Source organism: Liolophura sinensis, chromosome 6 (genome assembly GCF_032854445.1).
Source record: "Liolophura sinensis isolate JHLJ2023 chromosome 6, CUHK_Ljap_v2, whole genome shotgun sequence".
Taxonomy (NCBI): Eukaryota; Metazoa; Mollusca; class Polyplacophora; order Chitonida; family Chitonidae; genus Liolophura; species Liolophura sinensis.
The window spans coordinates 4,178,068-4,196,734 of NC_088300.1; the positions used below are offsets into that span (position 1 = coordinate 4,178,068).

The window sequence follows — 18,667 nt, forward strand, 5'->3', positions numbered from 1 at the left end:
GACATATATGTTCAGTACTATCTGATGGTTTTCCAGATCTAACATCTTCAAATACCTGTTCAAAATGTCAATACAACTAGCGCTGAACTAAGAGTGAGGCATATATCAATGGGATGTCACAGAATACCAACACTGACAACAGCCACTCAACTTTTTAATGATTTCGATAACAACGTCCCTTTCAGCAACTTAAATATAATGTTTTACGAGAAGAAGATTGCACGAGCTGTCATGATGTGACTTCTTGGGGTTGTGACACACAATAATTACAGTCCACAAATTCGATGAAAAATTCAATAAATAACTAAAATAACATGAGAAGTATGTTTCTATGCATAATACACATTGCTGTTATATACACTTTACAACATAGAAATACATGTTCACTTTCATATACATAAGGCAACATATCATAATTGCACAGGCCTTATTAATGGCTGCATTGTACGAGACAGTCCTTTATGTAAGAGTAACATGAACGTACACTACAGGCAGACAGTATCAATAGCCTAGATCACCAATCTGTCATACAATATAATGGGATTTGCGTCTTTTTTGAACAACAAATGTCACCTAACAGAACCAATCATTCACTGATTAGCCTCAAAGTGAATGTATTGTTTCACATTTGCACCAGCATCAAATAAAATAAAAACATTGTAAAAATAAAAGCTGCACGTGTATGTGTTGTACAAGCATTCTATTTCAGCTAAAGACAAAAATACTTCAATGATCTAACATGGCTGAATTTAAAATATACAGTTAGCTGTTGTGTGCATTGTGGATAATGTAATATGATGGTTTATAGAGATGACATTATCAAAGGGTCGTATCTAATGCTGACTATCCCCATTCAATAATCCCCAATTTAGTGTCAAGAGCTACCATAATACAATACATCATGTTTTGTATACCTCATCGGTTTAACTAATAATAGCAATGGGACGTATATGTGCATGATAACAGTGCTAGACTTGTACAAGTTATCGCACAGTCGTTCCGCACAGTGCTGGGATGTACGTGTGCATAACAGTGCTAGACTTGTACAAGTTATCACACAGTCATTCCGAGCAGTGCTGGGATGTACGTGTGCATAACAGTGCTAGACTTGTACAAGTTATCACACAGTCATTCCGAGCAGTGCTGGGATGTACGTGTGCACGACAACAGTGCTAGACTTGTACAAGTTATCACACAGTCGTTCCGCGCAGTGCTGGGATGTACGTGTGCATAACAGTGCTAGACTTGTACAAGTTATCACACAGTCATTCCGAGCAGTGCTGGGATGTACGTGTGCATAACAGTGCTAGACTTGTACAAGTTATCACACAGTCGTTCCGAGCAGTGCTGGGATGTACGTGTGCATAACAGTGCTAGACTTGTACAAGTTATCACACAGTCATTCCGAGCAGTGCTGGGATGTACGTTTGCAGGACAACAGTGCTAGACTTGTACAAGTTATCACACAGTCGTTCGGAGCAGTGCTGGGATGTACATGTGCATAACAGTGCTAGACTTGTACAAGTTATCACACAGTCGTTCCGAGCAGTGTTGGGATGTACGTGTGCATAACAGTGCTAGACTTGTACAAGTTATCACACAGTCGTTCTGAGCAGTGCTGGGATGTACGTGTGCATGACAACAGTGCTAGACTTGTACAAGTTATCACACAATCGTTCCGAGCAGTGCTGGGATGTACGTGTGCACGACAACAGTGCTAGACTTGTGCAAGTTATCACACAGTCGTTCCGAGCAGTGCTGGGATGTACATGTGCATAACAGTGCTAGACTTGTACAAGTTATCACACAGTTGTTCCGAGCAGTGCTGGGATGTACATGTGCACGACAACAGTGCTAGACTTGTACAAGTTATCACACAGTCATTCCGAGCAGTGCTGGGATGTACGTGTGCATAACAGTGCTAGACTTGTACAAGTTATCACACAGTCGTTCCGAGCAGTGCTGGGATGTACGTGTGCATGACAACAGTGCTAGACTTGTACAAGTTATCACACAGTCGTTCCGAGCAGTGCTGGGATGTACGTGTGCACGACAACAGTGCTAGACTTGTACAAGTTATCACACAGTCGTTCCGAGCAGTGCTGGGATGTACGTGTGCACGACAACAGTGCTAGACTTGTACAAGTTATCACACAGTCAGTCCGAGCAGTGCTGGGATGTACGTGTGCACGACAACAGTGCTAGACTTGTGCAAGTTATCACACAGTCGTTCGGAGCAGTGCTGGGATGTACGTGTGCACGACAACAGTGCTAGACTTGTGCAAGTTATCACACAGTCATTCCGAGCAGTGCTGGGATGTACGTGTGCATAACAGTGCTAGACTTGTACAAGTTATCACACAGTCATTCTGAGGAGTGCTGGGGTTTACGTGTGCACGACAACAGTGCTAGGCTTGTACAAGTTATCACACAGTTGTTCCGAGCAGTGCTGGGATGTACGTGTGCACGACAACAGTGCTAGACTTGTACAAGTTATCACACAGTCATTCTGAGGAGTGCTGGGGTGTACGTGTGCACGACAACAGTGCTAGACTTGTACAAGTTATCACACAGTCATTCCGAGCAGTGCTGGGACGTACCAGTGCACGACAACAGTGCTAGACTTGTACAAGTTATCACACAGTCGTTCCGAGCAGTGCTGGGGTGTACGTGTGCAGGACAACAGTGCTGATCTTCTGAAGATTATCACACAAACAGCTTGATACAGTTGACCTTGGTAATACAGAAGGTCACTGACAAAATTTGGCCCCAGATATTCTGGTCTTATTGTATTTAATATGTGTTATATAACACAAAGTCAAGCATTAAATACAATACATGTTAAACCACCCACCAGTTGACACTTGTTTTCTTGTTGCTAACTGCAGTGTATGGATGTCCTCAGCAGAAAGCCTTTGATCATGGACTGTAAATTACACCTCATCATTTACTAGTAGCGCAGCCAACACAAGCATCAATACGTGTACTGGTAAACATTGCAATAAACTGGTTACAATCTACAATGTAACGGGAGACATCAACACCATAAATATACTGGTAAAAACCCCCATAAATATACTGGTAAAAACCACCATAAATATATGTAGGTAAAAAACTTCCACAAAGATGCTGATTGTAAAGAAAAATGGACATAAATATATGTGCTGATGAAAAAAAAAAACATAAATAATGGTTGTCAATTCAAATGCCAGTCTTCACTCAGGTTTAATACTCAGAAGGATTCAAACAGGTAATGTATACGGTTTAACATAATACACCTGTTAGATGTAACACCTGTGTGCTGAAAAACAGAAATATGTCAGATCCATAAACTCCATGTGTGAACTAGATGTGTACTGAAAGTGAAACTAAGAGTGAAGCAATAAACACTGACTTGTTCAAAAAATGTCAACTTTTGATCATGTTTTTAAAATTACCATCTGGAATCTTTCTGTTGTTATGATGATTCACAGTAATAATGCTGAGCAGGCACATATATGTGTATGTATGTGTTGTTCTGTAAGCCATTACCCCATTCACTTCCAATCATCATAGCAACCCTTAGGAATCCTCGTCTGATTCACTTTCCATAGGTGGTTCAAGTCCTGTTCTTAGTGTGACCTGCACATTACGATTTATACTAATAGCTGGGAAAAACACCCCATGTAAATTGGTGAACGCGATTGGTCCGTGGGGTTCTTCGTTGATGAAGTAACTGAGGCGATTTCGGTTGAGATCGAGCAGAATACCCACAATGCTTCCCTGTGTGATTCCACCATCAGTGCGATTGCTGTGTTCGTCTCTGTGAATGAACCAACTGCGTTGGTAGTCCACATACATACTCCACGCCTTATCATCCTTTCCTGGGAGAAGAAAGAACAGAATCAATGACAAATTGTGTGAATAACATTCAGCAAAAACAAAAGCTGTAGTGGCAGCCTCACACTATATAAATACATCCATAGTCAATAAAACAGCACACTGCAAAAGCATTGACACTCCAAATAAAATGAGAAGTCACACTGTTATTCATATTTCTTGAAGTTTCACTATTTTAACAAGCTTTTAGTTTCCATCTTCAAAAGATTTGAATGTGGCCATCTTCAGGAGATCTGAATACAACAGCCATGAGTGAGTGTGGCTATCTTCAGGAGATTTGAATACAACAGCCATGAGTCAGTGTGGCCATCTTCAGGAGACTTGAATACAAAGCCATGAGTCAGTGTGGCCATCTTCAGGAGATTTGAATACAAAGCCATGAGTGAATGTGGCCATCTTCAGGAGATTTGAATACAACAGCCATGAGTGAATGTGGCCATCTTCAGGAGATTTGAATACAACAGCCATGAGTGAGTGTGGCCATCTTCAGGAGATTTGAATATAACGGCCATGAGTGAGTGTGGCCATCTTCAGGAGATTTGAATACAACAGCCATGAGTGAACGTGGCCATCTTCAGGAGATTTGAATACAACAGCCATGAGTGAGTGTGGCCATCTTCAGGAGATTTGAATACAACAGCCATGAGTGAATGTGGCCATCTTCAGGAGATTTGAATACAACAGCCATGAGTGAGTGTGGCCATCTTCAGGAGATTTGAATATAACGGCCATGAGTGAGTGTGGCCATCTTCAGGAGATTTGAATACAACAGCCATGAGTGAACGTGGCCATCTTCAGGAGATTTGAATACAACAGCCATGAGTGAGTGTGGCCATCTTCAGGAGATTTGAATACAACAGCCATGAGTGAATGTGGTCATGTTCAGGAGATTTGAATACAACAGCCATGTGTGAGTGTGGCCATCTTCAGGAGATTTGAATACAACAGCCATGAGTGAGTGTGGCCATCTTCAGGAGATTTGAATACAACAGCCATGAGTGAATGTGGCCAATAGCCACTTTGGAACAGTCACTGAAAACAGGAATGAAATAAGGAATGTTTCAAGCGAGTTTTAAAGCACCAATCACAGTTATCGCTTACCTAAAAGAATGTTCTTTGTTACATCAAAGCGGGCTATTCCAAAGGCGGGGTCTGCATGGTTGTCATAGCGATCAATTGATACCTCCCAGTAATGGACACCTTTAGAGAAGCCAACCCCACCCAGAACCACTCGGGGTTCATAACTGTTGCACGTGACAGTCTGGTTGTCGTTGGAGAAAATGAGATCAGAGTGGGCTGCCAATGGGTCAAAGGTGAACCATGCCACTGTCAAACAAAATGAAAAGTATAACTCAGTATGTTATCAAAAACATATAACTGCAAATGAATACTTCATGGTCTATGATGACCATTCTGACATGTCTGTTGACATTTCTGGTTATTAGAACAGTATTCTGGTCATGTCAACATGTTTCTAAGTTGTGTCATCATTTTGCATTAGAATCAACTTCATCCTGCAACAAACTGACAAAACTGAGGCAAGTAATTTAAGGTCCTGAGTGAAAAAGGCATGGTACAGCTTCCCTCCCTTTGTTACTGAACTCTTCAATATCTACTGGCCTGTTTTCATTGGTTATTGACTGTATCATAGCAGCAGATTAGGCTGCTGTTGATAAGGCCTCAAATAGCAGCACAAACATCTTGGCTATGCTTTTTGTACCAGGCACAGAGAGCTGATCCAAGCGAAGATTATCTGGGAAGCAATCTCATGACTGTCAGTTTATTTTGACATAAACAAACAAACGTGATAGGTTCACTATCACAGTGGAATTTGCAAAAACTGCTTTGAAATTCTGCTAACTGATGCACCAACTGTATTCTGTCTAACTCTTTACTATTACTGCTTAACATTTGGAATGGCTATAGCTGCATATTGTGGACAGAAAATATAGATGGTGCTGAAGACATCTTACACATTAGAGCTTTCCTTTTAAATTACCTGTTTTTTTTTTTTGCAAGTTTTTTCATGGACATTAATTATCTTGAGAAGAAATACAAAATGTAAAATGGGACGCAGTATTATTGGGTATTGAACACAAAAGTGTTTGTCTGAATTTACCATAGCAGTACAGAAGAAGGTCAATAGACCAAGTACCTTCTATGTAAACCATCTAGATGCTTTTGGTGCTTCTAAAACTGTTTATTGTCGATAATGCTTGCTCTGATAATCATCTGGCAGGATTAATAACCAAGTATAGTCAATAATTGTGATTTACTGAAATTATGAGTAGGTATGCAGATATGACATACATGTATTGCTCTGTGTAACATAATCATCTCCTTGATTGCATCATTCTTACAACTGTAACTGGCCTGCAATGCCCAGAACTTTACGATAATCAACATTCACTGTTTTTAGTTGGACTTTTACAGTTGTGGGTTCCTTAGCACTACATCAAACAATCAAGTAAATAAATTTACGGTTGCAGTTAAGACAGACATATGTTTTCTAGCTGATGGAAGAATATTTTCTCTGTATCCCAAACTGATGCATAATTCCTGTATGTAGTGCAAATGCCATGTGCTTGTTTCTAATGTAACATGATCTTGTCACCGTTTCCCGTAAAGTTAAGAGTGATAGTTCAGAGGACCTAACATATTCATTTCTTGAAGGTGCATCTAGGAGCTTGTGTAACATATGAAATAAAACACATTGCCTATTGATCACAAACTCCTTCAATTATTGCCGATGATGTTTGATGTAGTATCTAACAACGTTTTTCAAAGCAATGACGTATACTGTTGTCGGCCATCCCTTTAGAAAGCACCCAGCCAAATATTTCCATCTGCTGACCCAATCTGATTGCCTTCATCTAATGGCAGAAGGCATATCCCACTCTGGTGTAGGTGTATCAGATGGTTAAGGGCATCTCATTGCTTAAGGAGAAATAAGCTCATCAAGCTATCTCCCAGATGGAGCACACAGAATCTTGGCCACTGTGAGTGTATAAGCCCGGAAGTCACAGCTTGGTCATTAAGCTGCTCTAACTTAGCGCAATAAACCATGATTAATAGAGTAAACAGAAGTGGAGATGAACTGCCGGTAACAGACATAATATACCACAGGTGCAAACACACTTCATGTTTTACTGTTACTAACAAGTACTTTAATGCCCTCTTTAACATGGTTCCCTGTAATATTGTAGATGCTATCCACATGGGGATGTATAAATGTACATGTAAAATACACACTCAGGGCTCAAATGGAAGCCATCAGATCAGAGTGTGAAACTGAGCAACACAATCATCTACATCTTTGATGTCATTAGTGTTTGCCAACGCTCCTGTTACACCTACATGTAGTTCACGTACTGTATCACCAAATTTTATGGTGCAAATAAACATATCTGACAGTACTGCTAAAAGCTCTGTCTGGAAACGAGCTGTAGCCCTGAAATGTATTATCAGAAGAAGTTAAAAAGCACACCCTGTGATGCTTTGTTTAATTTACTCAGTGATATGTTCAGGAATATTTTACTTGTGTGGCGGCGGTTAGGTGCAAAAACCTGGCCCTTACCTGCCTTACACCTCAATCACAGCCAAACCAGCAATCATTGGATTCTGGCCAGAAAACATAAAATATGTACATGTATGTATGCTTTGGTTTTTACATTGCATTTAATCATTTTTCAGTCCTATGACGAGGAGTAGTCATCAGATGTGTGTCCAATCTGCTACTAATTTATCATGCCAAAGACCTCAGACATGATGCCAGGTCTCCCAACTTGAGGTAGACCCACCTCTAACCATTAGGTCACCAAAGTGGTGCACTTTTATGGACAATATGGCCTTAAGTGACCAACTTCAATAAAATGTTGATTTTACCTTCAGCGGTTTGTAAGCTCAACATATCACTATATGGACCTTCGCCTGCATGGTTGTGGGCCTTCACACGTGCATTGTAAATACTGTTAAAATGAAGTCCATCCACTGTGCATATCACTTCTCTGCCAACATAGACCACCTGAAAATAAAGAATAAATTCAGATGAAAAGTTTTTTTCTAACATTCACAAAATAAATAAAAATGTCGTAACATTTCGCACTTACTAAATTATAACAGTGAAAAATTGATGGCAAAAAATCTTCAACTTACTCTGAAGTCTCCACCATTTCCATCATCCAGTTCTAAGGTAAAAGCTTCGACTACACTTCCTGGATACGGTTGCCAAGCAATGGTGACACTATTGTTTTCAGCACTACATTCTTCAGGCAATATCATTGGCTGACCGGGAGCTGAAGCATGAAAAGAAATATGTTAAATCCACATATGTTTTTGCAATTATATTTTGAGTATTCGGCTCAAGATTATAAAATGAAGACAGACTTGATGTAAACAATCTCCCAGCCCGACAACAAAATAAGGGAAATCTTAGAAATCTGATACACTGATTGATCAATGTTGAAATTTTAGCACACAATTCAAACTTTATGGTTTCAAGTTGTATGCAGCTGATTAAGAAGAGTTTAGAAATCATACATGTTCGAATTTGAAACAAATCACAGGCATTTAATTGTAGCCAACAAATGGAGCAGTTCATATACACAAGTACATCTAGCATTAAATCAAGGGCAATGTGGCAAATGTATTACACAATTAATAAAAACAATGCTTTGACACACTGCCAAAAGTAATTGAAAAAATAATTAGTATACATTACAAACTGGAACTCCACTACAAGTATTTCAAAATGGTTTTATCCCTCTTGAAAGTCATCACTGAATGCATATAGATGTATTATAAACACTTCTTTTATTCCGATCAAGCTGGTATCTTGTCCATTAAGCAGCTTGTCATGAACTCATCTTATTTATCTATCACGTTTTCACACTACGTTCTGGTCAATCACAAATAAGTGTATTCAGTCTGTCAACATGATGTCAACACCACATTCTGTGTAATCATTATGTTGAAGGAAATAGAAGCTGTCTTAACAATGTTACCACCAAGTGCCATTCTTCTTCTCTAGCAACAAAATGTTTTTTGCTCAAAAATGCATTGCTAAGTATAGTGGCCAACATAAACATGGTGTCTGTTCACCATCTGTTTGGACAATTTTTAGAGTGTTCTTGAAGTCAACAATATTGCAGCCATCTGGGAAAACAGCCATGCTTCATTCAAGCAGTTCCTCTACAGACTTTCACTTGAAATGCCAGTGTCATCGAATTTCAAATTTGCCAAGCAGAACTGCACTTGAGTTTTTATAGCAGGCACATTGACAACATTATGAAGTATCATCAGTGTCTACGAAGGCGTGTCTACTGCTAGCTCCATTAACATGTGTACATATATATATATACTCACACAGAACATTCAACATTTGTTAGAAACAAACCAGAACAATACAATCAATGGTTTGAAGACAGAACTGTAGGAAAAAGAAAAAGAAAAGTACCCTATCCACTTTCCTCCTGCCCCCAAACAGGAATAGAAGAAATAAACCTAAAATATCAAGGCTTCAGACCAGCAAAAAGTAGAGCACAGGCTATAGGAAGGTTAACCAGTACAAGGAGATGTTCAAAATGAGGGCTGGGTCATGCCACCAAGTACAATACATATGTAGCCATATCACATACTGGAAGCACAAGCTTGTCTGACAGCAAGTATACTCACCAATTATACCATCTGTTTACACCAGTAACAGACAAAAATGGTTCAACATCAGATAAGAATGTAACACTACATGAACATCCACAGTGTATACCTTACAATCCTAGATTGAGTTCTTACAAAGATAGCAACAACTTAATGTGAACATTCTGAGGATGAAATAATATCCTCTGTAAATTCTTACAATGTGATCTCAGAAAAGGGAATCAAAATACATTGTAGTAACAGATATATGTAAATTATTTAATTTCGCCATAAATATTACTTCTTATATTACTAAAACTACTCTGTATTGTTTGTTCTAAGTACACATAGGCCTATGTACATAAAATCTGAACACATTATTAGGTTAGATATGGCCAAGGTATCCGGTACAGAATAACATGAATAACAAGATGCTCAAATATGGAGAATCCAATGGAATTAATTGCTTTTGGGTGGTACAATTACATTAGTTGATGGACTGTATGTCTGAAGTATCTTCTGTAGCTTCCAAGCATGCTAGCTTGAAAAGCAACAAACTACTCTCACTGAATGAACCTGCACTAACGGGTCGGTACTAAGACCTGACTAATGGAATACCAATGATCATTGATCACCAGCTCCCTTGTTACTACTGTCCTGATCACCAGGGACTTCTGTCGAAACACTCCTGAATCCAGTCAGCTTCGGATGTACTGAGCAGGACATTAGACACACAGTCCATTAACAATGGAGTGTCATTATTTTTCTCAGCATAATGAGAAATACTCTTCATTTTGCTTGGTTGAACATTAAAACAGTAATGACTGGTCATCACCACTGCAAATAACAGGCAGTTAACCTGGATGTAACAGTAGTTTTATTCTATACACATACATGTGTTTTTACCTACTCCTCTATGCCCTGGTTAGAGTTCAGCCTTGAAGCCGAATTAGATTTCACTCAGTTACGAACACTATTTTAGAGTTGGGATAGAAGTTTTGCACAAAAAATAAATCCTGACAATGACTTAACACCACTTTGTAAATATTAACATAATAAAAATTACAACAAGCAACACCATCAATATGTGTACAAATTATCAATATCACGACTTCAGAGAGCATAGTCATGTCAAATGGGACAAAACTTGAACAGGATTTATCCCCTTGAGTTTCAAAAGCCTTAAGTATCAGATATTACTAATTAGACAGTATTAGACAATTCACACTACTGAAAAAAAAAACTTAAACGTTGTGGTGGGGGGGGGGGGGAGGGGTGTGGAGAGGTGAGGGGAGGGCAGAGCAGATGAAGATGTAAAAGGGTAGACACGTCATCACTGTAATTGTTGCAGAAGGTATAAAAGTGATATTGAGTACTTTCTTTTTTGTAAGTTAATTCACGCAATACAGTTATGATGACATTCTGGACCTCTCATAACATCAACTTTGACACATTAAGCATTTCTGCGCCACATTGTGCAGGGGTTTGTCATGTTTGGGATGTACCTACTGAGACAAAGTCAACCTGAGCACTGCCTTGTCTTCATGGACTCTCTAACCCATGGGTTGTCATGGCACCAAGAAGTGTCTTTCCCACTTGCCCTATCAGTGTCACTGGGACATGGTCAATAAGATACCCGGCCATTCTGCAGCAAATTCCATCACATCATTCTGATATCTTCAGGTCGGCTACCCCCAGGGAAAACTGGGTGATTTGGGCAAGAGAGCTTAACGACAGCATGACTCAACAACCCACACTGACCGTGCCTCATCAACATGCGTTGACTCAATTTCCAGATAATCAAAATGCAACAGTTCCAAAATCCTGTAGTGAGAACACTGACCATTCAGCTGGACACAAAACTCTTTATTTTCCAATTCTCCAAAGACATCTGCCTTGACAGCCTTCGTTTAGGCGCAAATAAAAACGGGGAATCCCACGAGGCTAGAAACTTGTGCAGCTGTCATTTATCTGGTTTATGTGTATGTTTTTCTCAGTGACAAAGAACATTTACACTGCTAAAAAGGCACAGTACACCCAGTACCCACAGCGCTTATTTTCAGTAGATTTGTTGGTACATATATATTTTTTCATAACTAATCATTGCCTTGCAAATAAAAGAATGTAATCTATATCTGCCTACACTTAAGCTTACATGGCAAAAATAGCCCATCACCAAAGATGGATTAATGAATTAATGTATTAAGAAAGGATTCCCCTCATATGTAAACACACTATATATTACTCTATTGAAAGCAAAGACATAAGCTGTCTCTCATCAAAAACTTTTAAAATATGAGATTATTGTTTTCAGATTGGGACGTAACCCTCTACTATCACGCCTGTGAGCAGCAATGTTAAAAGCTGGGAGTAGAGGAATGTGAGAAGGGGCATTGCATGATGGGGATTCATTGTGCCCTGGGTGGATTGCGCTGTCATCAGGTTTTATCGAGGATTTCACCAAGTAGTCGTTGACAAGGTGGCAAAATAACTGCACACAATCCCTGCTTGAGAGCAAGGGGAAACCAGATCTAATCATTGCAACAACCAGTGTCGATTTAATGCCTGGCAACAAGATTTTAAAAGGGCCATATTTCAGGCTGTCAGCTGGTTGCCTTGGAAGTGGGTGACATCACTGGTGACTAAGAGGACAGCTGCAGTCAGTTCTTATCACCCTACATGTAATACCACTCGCCACTCCTCCACACACCACTACTTAAACCCTTGTATGTTAGCATTTTTCATTCTTTTCACCAAAGCTAATGTTACTCAACAATGCCAAATGGTTGGGTTATTTCAATGGTACTTGGAAAATTGTTTTCTGAAAGCTGGGAAAGTAAGCGTGCTCATTATTTGGTGGTGATTGATTTTGAAATCTGTCAGCAACAATACAGACACACGTGCATGGCACAACTGAGGGTGAGGACATGGTTTCTAGTTAGGTAAAACTAATTACCACATGAGTGTTATGTTAAAATGCAAGTCAAACTGCCTATTAACCAAAAAGTAAAAAGGTCGCTTCAAAATATTTTTATGTGACAGGGATATGGATCTTTACGTAAGGCGTTATCAACTACATTATTTACTACATGCAGTTATTGCATCTGATATGCAAAGATATATTATTATTAGTGCTATTGATGACAGCATTGATAGTCTGCCTTGGAGGTAAGGTGAATGGTCTAGATTTTTGTCCATGATAAAGTTCCACATTTTGTTTAATCATGAGTGTTATTGATTTCAGAAAGGTGTTTTGATTGTTTGTTTGGAAGGGAGAATGATATCCTACTGGGAAAATTCAATGTTTCAGCAGAAAAATTAATATTTAAAGACACAAGTTTGCTCAAAAAATTTCTGGGGCCAAATTTTGGTCCATTTACAGTAATTGCTTAAAAATATTATAGCTGGTTCCAGACTGGGCTTCAGTTGTCATTAAGTCACTGACTAACATGATATGAGGACGGTCTCATCTCCTCAAAGGAAGTCAGAAGGTAGTAAACCCATGTTAGGCTACTTAATTACTACAAGACTGGTCTGGACTTAGGAAGACCTGATAGGCTGTGAGAGTATTAAGCTGTGGGTTATCAGCCAGTACTGCTCAGTAGAATTAGATGGCTGTAAATAGGTGGGGGAAGACAGCGTTAGCATCTTGACATCTGGCAGATAGCACAACCAGGGCGCCAACTTTCTTTACGGTCTGCTGCTCACTTCCTTTCTGGAACATTAATATTTCCTTTGGCTGGGTAGATGTTAACAGCAGTCCCCATATTCATAGCTTGAGTCACCCACACCCTCACAGTTTCTAGACACTTCCCTGCCCCCCCTTCTATCGGATTGACAGGATGAAGGCCAGCAGAAATCATCAACATTACACAGGTACATGTGCATGAAGACTAAAGCTTAATTTATCGAAGTGCCACATTTAGAAAACGATTAGATGCAGTAAATGTTATTAAATAGCACTATGCTAAAGCGTCCCCAAGACTTAATTATGTGTAAGCATTGCAAATATTCAAAATTGTTACTGAAAATTCAAGCATCAAACATTTTACAATGAATCTAATGATTAACAATTTTTCAGTCATATGACGACGAAGGATCCTTAAAGTGCATGTAATGTGCCTCCTTGTTGCAAGACGGATTTCCCCCGCTCTTTTATCTAGTGCTGCTTCACTGAGACACCTTACTGAAGGCAAGTAAGCCGTCCCGCTTGAGCCATTATACCGATACGGGTCAACCAGTCGTTGCACTATCCCCTTCATGCTGAACGCCAATCGAGGAAGTTACAACTTCTTTTTTAAAGTCTAAGGTGTGACTTGACCCCATTGGATTGACCCTGAATCTACCGCTCCCGAAGCAGACGCTCTGCCAACTACACTATCGGGGCCGGTCAATGAATATATACATGGTAAGAGAAGTTTTTAAATCTAATGCCATAGTTTGCTAGGTTTTTTTTTAAAGTTTACCTTAAAACAGCCTTCCTGCTTTGCATTCAAGCTCTCTTATGTATTTTCACAAACACTATCACTTGGACAAGGCTTTCAAGAGAACTTTCAAGAGCTCAGAGAAAATGATCAATTAAACTACTTAAATGTCCACTGCAAACTATGCTGTGAATTCTTTTTTTCAAACAAGATCATAACAAGGTAATGTGCTTTTAAACTTCTGGAAAATGACAAACCTGACAGATCAGATTATATCATTTTTTTCTTTCATAAAATCCCAATTTAGGAGATGGTTTCAGTATGATAAGAAAAAATTACAGAAATATTCATGTAATCCATATTGATTGATGGCTGAATGGCAAGCAGAGCAGCAGCCAGATTTGTGGTCTAATCATAACTCAGTCACATGCCTCACAAAGTCTGCTGAAAGCCAAATTCATGGAAAAAACCACTGAAGGTTTGAGTGCACCCTATGGATTTGACCTTTACTTCACCATCAATTACATTTCAATGATCTATTAGAGATAATCAGAAATGACACTTTAAGGAAGTAGATGCAGTTTGTATAGGAGATGGTAATAGGAATTATGACATGGTACATGCAGTGATATCCCTTGTTCAATGGATATATAAAGGAACCTGTCCCAGGTAACGATTAGAAAAACATACATTTTGTGCACCAGAATTAAATTGTTCTTGACATATTACACAAGCCTTCCTGATGTATCAACTCACTGTTAAAAGAATCCAAACTAAAACAGCAGGATGGATGTATACAGTTAAGAACATGTAAGCACAGGACAATCTTTCATATTCTTTCATCATAGCAAGACACAGGGGAGGGCAATTAATTCCTCACAATTAGTTTTACAAAAAGTTAACCTTAATATCTTTATAGCTGCTAGCACACTGAGTCTCTAAACTGAGGCTAATACACATGCATTTGCATGAATTTATCCCCTTATCCTTCAGTCACATGTGTACAGGTAGTGTTACAGCCACAGGGATATCCAGTCCCAGCCCTTCACTACACATGTACATGTGGTGTTACAGCCACAGGTATATCCTGTCCCAAACCTTCACTGCACATCTACATGTAGTGTTACAGCCATTGAGATAGCCTGTCCAAAACCTTCACTATACATGTACATGTGGTGTTACAGCCATGGGGATATCCTGTCACAAACCTTCACTATACATCTACATGTGATTTACAGCCATGGGGATAGCCTGTCACAACCTTCACTATACTTGTTCATGCGGTGTTACAGCCACAGGGATATCCCATCCCAGCCCTTTACTATACATGTACATGCGGTGTTACAGCCATGGGGGTATCTTGTCCCAAACCTTCACTATGCATCTACATGTGGTTTTCAGCCATGGGGATATCCTGTCACAAACCTTCACTATACATCTACATGTGATTTACAGCCATGGGGATAGCCTGTCACAACCTTCACTATACTTGTACATGTGGTGTTACAGCCACAGGGATATCCCATCCCAGCCCTTTACTATACATGTACATGTGGTGTTACAGCCATGGGGGTATCCTGTCCCAAACCTTCACTATACATCTACATGTGGTTTACAGCCATGGGGATATCCTGTCACAAACCTTCACTATGCATCTACATGTGGTTTACAGCCATGGGGATATCCTGTCACAAACCTTCACTATACATCTACATGTGATTTACAGCCATGGGGATAGTCTGTCACAACCTTCACTATACTTGTACATGTGGTGTTACAGCCACAGGGATATCCCATCCCAGCCCTTTACTATACATGTACATGTGGTGTTACAGCCATGGGGGTATCCTGTCCCAAACCTTCACTACACATGTACATGTGGTGTTACAGCCATGGGGATATCCTGTCACAAACCTTCACTATACATCTACATGTGATTTACAGCCATGGGGATAGCCTGTCACAACCTTCACTATACTTGTACATGTGGTGTTACAGCCACAGGGATATCCCATCCCAGCCCTTTACTATACATGTACATGTGGTGTTACAGCCATGGGGATATCCTGTCACAAACCTTCACTATACATCTACATGTGATTTACAGCCATGGGGATAGCCTGTCACAACCTTCACTATACTTGTACATGTGGTGTTACAGCCACAGGGATATCCCATCCCAGCCCTTTACTATACATGTACATGTGGTGTTACAGCCACAGGGATATCCCATCCCAGCCCTTTACTATACATGTACATGTGGTGTTACAGCCATGGGGGTATCCTGTCCCAAACCTTCACTATACATCTACATGTGATTTACAGCCATGGGGATATCCTGTCACAAACCTTCACTATACATCTACATGTGGTTTACAGCCATGGGGATATCCTGTCACAAACCTTCACAAAAGACCTACATGTAGTGTTACGGTCATGGGGATAAGCTGTCCCAAACCTTCACTATGCATCTACATGTGGTGTAAAGAACGGCAGAATAAATAACAGCATCAGTTTTATGATGCATTCCATCTCCGAGAAAACCCATCATTTCGTCATCCAATAACTTCAGCGAAATGCTGTAATAAATACTGTATTAGAGCCTTCAATTTACGTACATGTAGTCTTGCCAGAATTACATCTGTAGCCATTATGATCATCCATAGATAATCAGAATGGATTAATGCTGTCTGAATGACTATTTCAGCTCTCTGATGTCCTTACCCAATTATCACTCCCCTGACCATCATTTACCATACAGCTTCTAAAAAATCTTCAGTATTATATCTTTGACAAATGCTTTATAAACCTGGAATAGTTAAAATAAAATTTGTCATCCAAAATACAATATATATAAACAAGTCTTCTAAGCCTCCCGCTTGATGTTTATAGCGTGATCAAGGAATGTTCACAGTCTGAAGCTGCACCATTTACTAGGAATGACAGGGTATATACTGAACTAACGTTTAGAACATGTAAGGTATTTTGGCTGTTGAGATGCTATTAGGAAAGGTACCCATGAGTCATGATTGCAGGCAATGTGCCGACCTTTGGGTATATTAGAGAGGTCAACAACGGCCGGGCTTCCTTTTAGTAAGTGATACCCATCTTCAATTGATAGAATAATCCACCTAATATTTACAGAAACATTCCCACCAATTCTAGCAGGAGATGAGTCAGACTTGATCTCAAAGTGCATCAGATACTAAACATCGTGTTTCAACAGTTATTATTTGTGCTACATGATGTGGATGTTTAGACACCAAGTGTCTTTTATATCAAAGTGAGGCAAAACATGATAAAGTGATTAGCATTCTCACCAGCAGATTATGAGGTAGTGAGTAACAGCTTACAGCAATTATCACACCATGTACAAGAGTATATTGATTAGAAACTTGAAGACTGTCGATTACAGTCATTAACAATTCATTTTTTGCAATTAATTTTTGAAATCATAAAGCAATAACTTACAACAATAATCTACAATTTTTTTTATGACAGAAATGGAAATTACCTTCACAGATAATTGACTGTCAGTAGCCCCAAAATCAAACCTGACACACAACTCTAACATTCCCTCTAAAGGGATTTATAACAATAGGAATAATTTGAACTCTATGAATATAAAAACGAACAATTTGGATTAAGAGAGGGTTCATACACACAGGTTTACTACAGTTCAGGCCATCTCACATCTGGATTAAGAGAGGGTTCATACACACAGGTTTACTACAGTTCAGGCCATCTGACAGCCTCAGCACCAATATAGTGAGATCTACACAATTATGTACGTGTCAGGGAATCTGACAAAGTGCTCACATCTAATCTTTTCTCTTACTGCAGTTTCCTAAGTATGTTGCACCCTCATTAAGTTTATAACAGAAACTGATATTGTCAGTCAGTATGCAAGAGACCAGCCATTCATACACATTGATTTTAGACCCCAGCATTCAGTGGTCAAATTCAGTTAAAAACTAAATAGTAGGGTTACAAACACTCCATTTTGTGTTTTTTTTGGTACAAATACTCAAATTTTTGAGAAAAACTGAATTACATTTGAAAATATACATGTAACGTTGAGTAAATGGACTTCATCATGAGCTCCCCCCACGGATCACCATCATAGAAGTCTGTCACTGCCCTGATTTGAGATCAAGTATCCTTTTAGCATGTAATGCTAATCACATAACCATCTGTGTGGTCAAACTTTATGGTCAGAATAAAATCTATCTGGCTGCATTATTAAATCCACATGATGGCCTGCATAAGCCAGTTGCAAAGTAAAAAGGTTAATCAGGTATAAGGTTAATCAGGTGTAAGGATAATTTTTCTTCAGTCAAAAAACATGTCAGAGATCAAGTAATTGGTATGCTTTTACAAGTTGTCATTGACAGTCACCAACCCAATAATGCCAAGGAAACTTTGATGGATAGAAAAATGTATCCTTTCACTGATACATTGATGTAATGTGAAAAAGAGCTGTAGCAGAGGCACTTGAAAGGGCTGGTGCATTTTCCTAATCCACACAGAGAAGTTCATGCACAAGGACTTGGCTGAGGTTACACCCTTAAACTTCATGCAACACAACATGATCTTGGCTCCCCTCTTCGTGAAGTATAAGTGTTTTACAGGTGATGTAAATTAGGTCAAAGCTATTCTGTGATCTGGGGTGAGGGTCCCTTGGGTGCTTACACTCAACACAGCCAAGCATATAATGTACCTGTATGGAG

The 18,667-nt window shown here is 39.4% G+C and overlaps 1 protein-coding gene across 1 annotated transcript in view; it reads right to left on the bottom strand.

Moving 5' to 3' along the window:
- Nucleotides 1-2,661: 2,661 nt before the first annotated feature.
- Nucleotides 2,662-18,667, bottom strand: part of LOC135467744 (E3 ubiquitin-protein ligase TRIM9-like) — a 62,395-nt gene continuing 46,389 nt past the window's right edge. The window contains exons 5-9 of the mRNA XM_064745577.1: nucleotides 9,553-9,564; nucleotides 8,035-8,174; nucleotides 7,765-7,903; nucleotides 4,981-5,205; nucleotides 2,662-3,863 (exon numbers count right to left, since the gene is read on the bottom strand). Of these exons, the coding sequence (XP_064601647.1) occupies nucleotides 3,562-3,863; nucleotides 4,981-5,205; nucleotides 7,765-7,903; nucleotides 8,035-8,174; nucleotides 9,553-9,564 (818 nt within the window). The 3' untranslated portion in view covers nucleotides 2,662-3,561. The remainder of the gene's footprint in view (nucleotides 3,864-4,980; nucleotides 5,206-7,764; nucleotides 7,904-8,034; nucleotides 8,175-9,552; nucleotides 9,565-18,667) is intronic.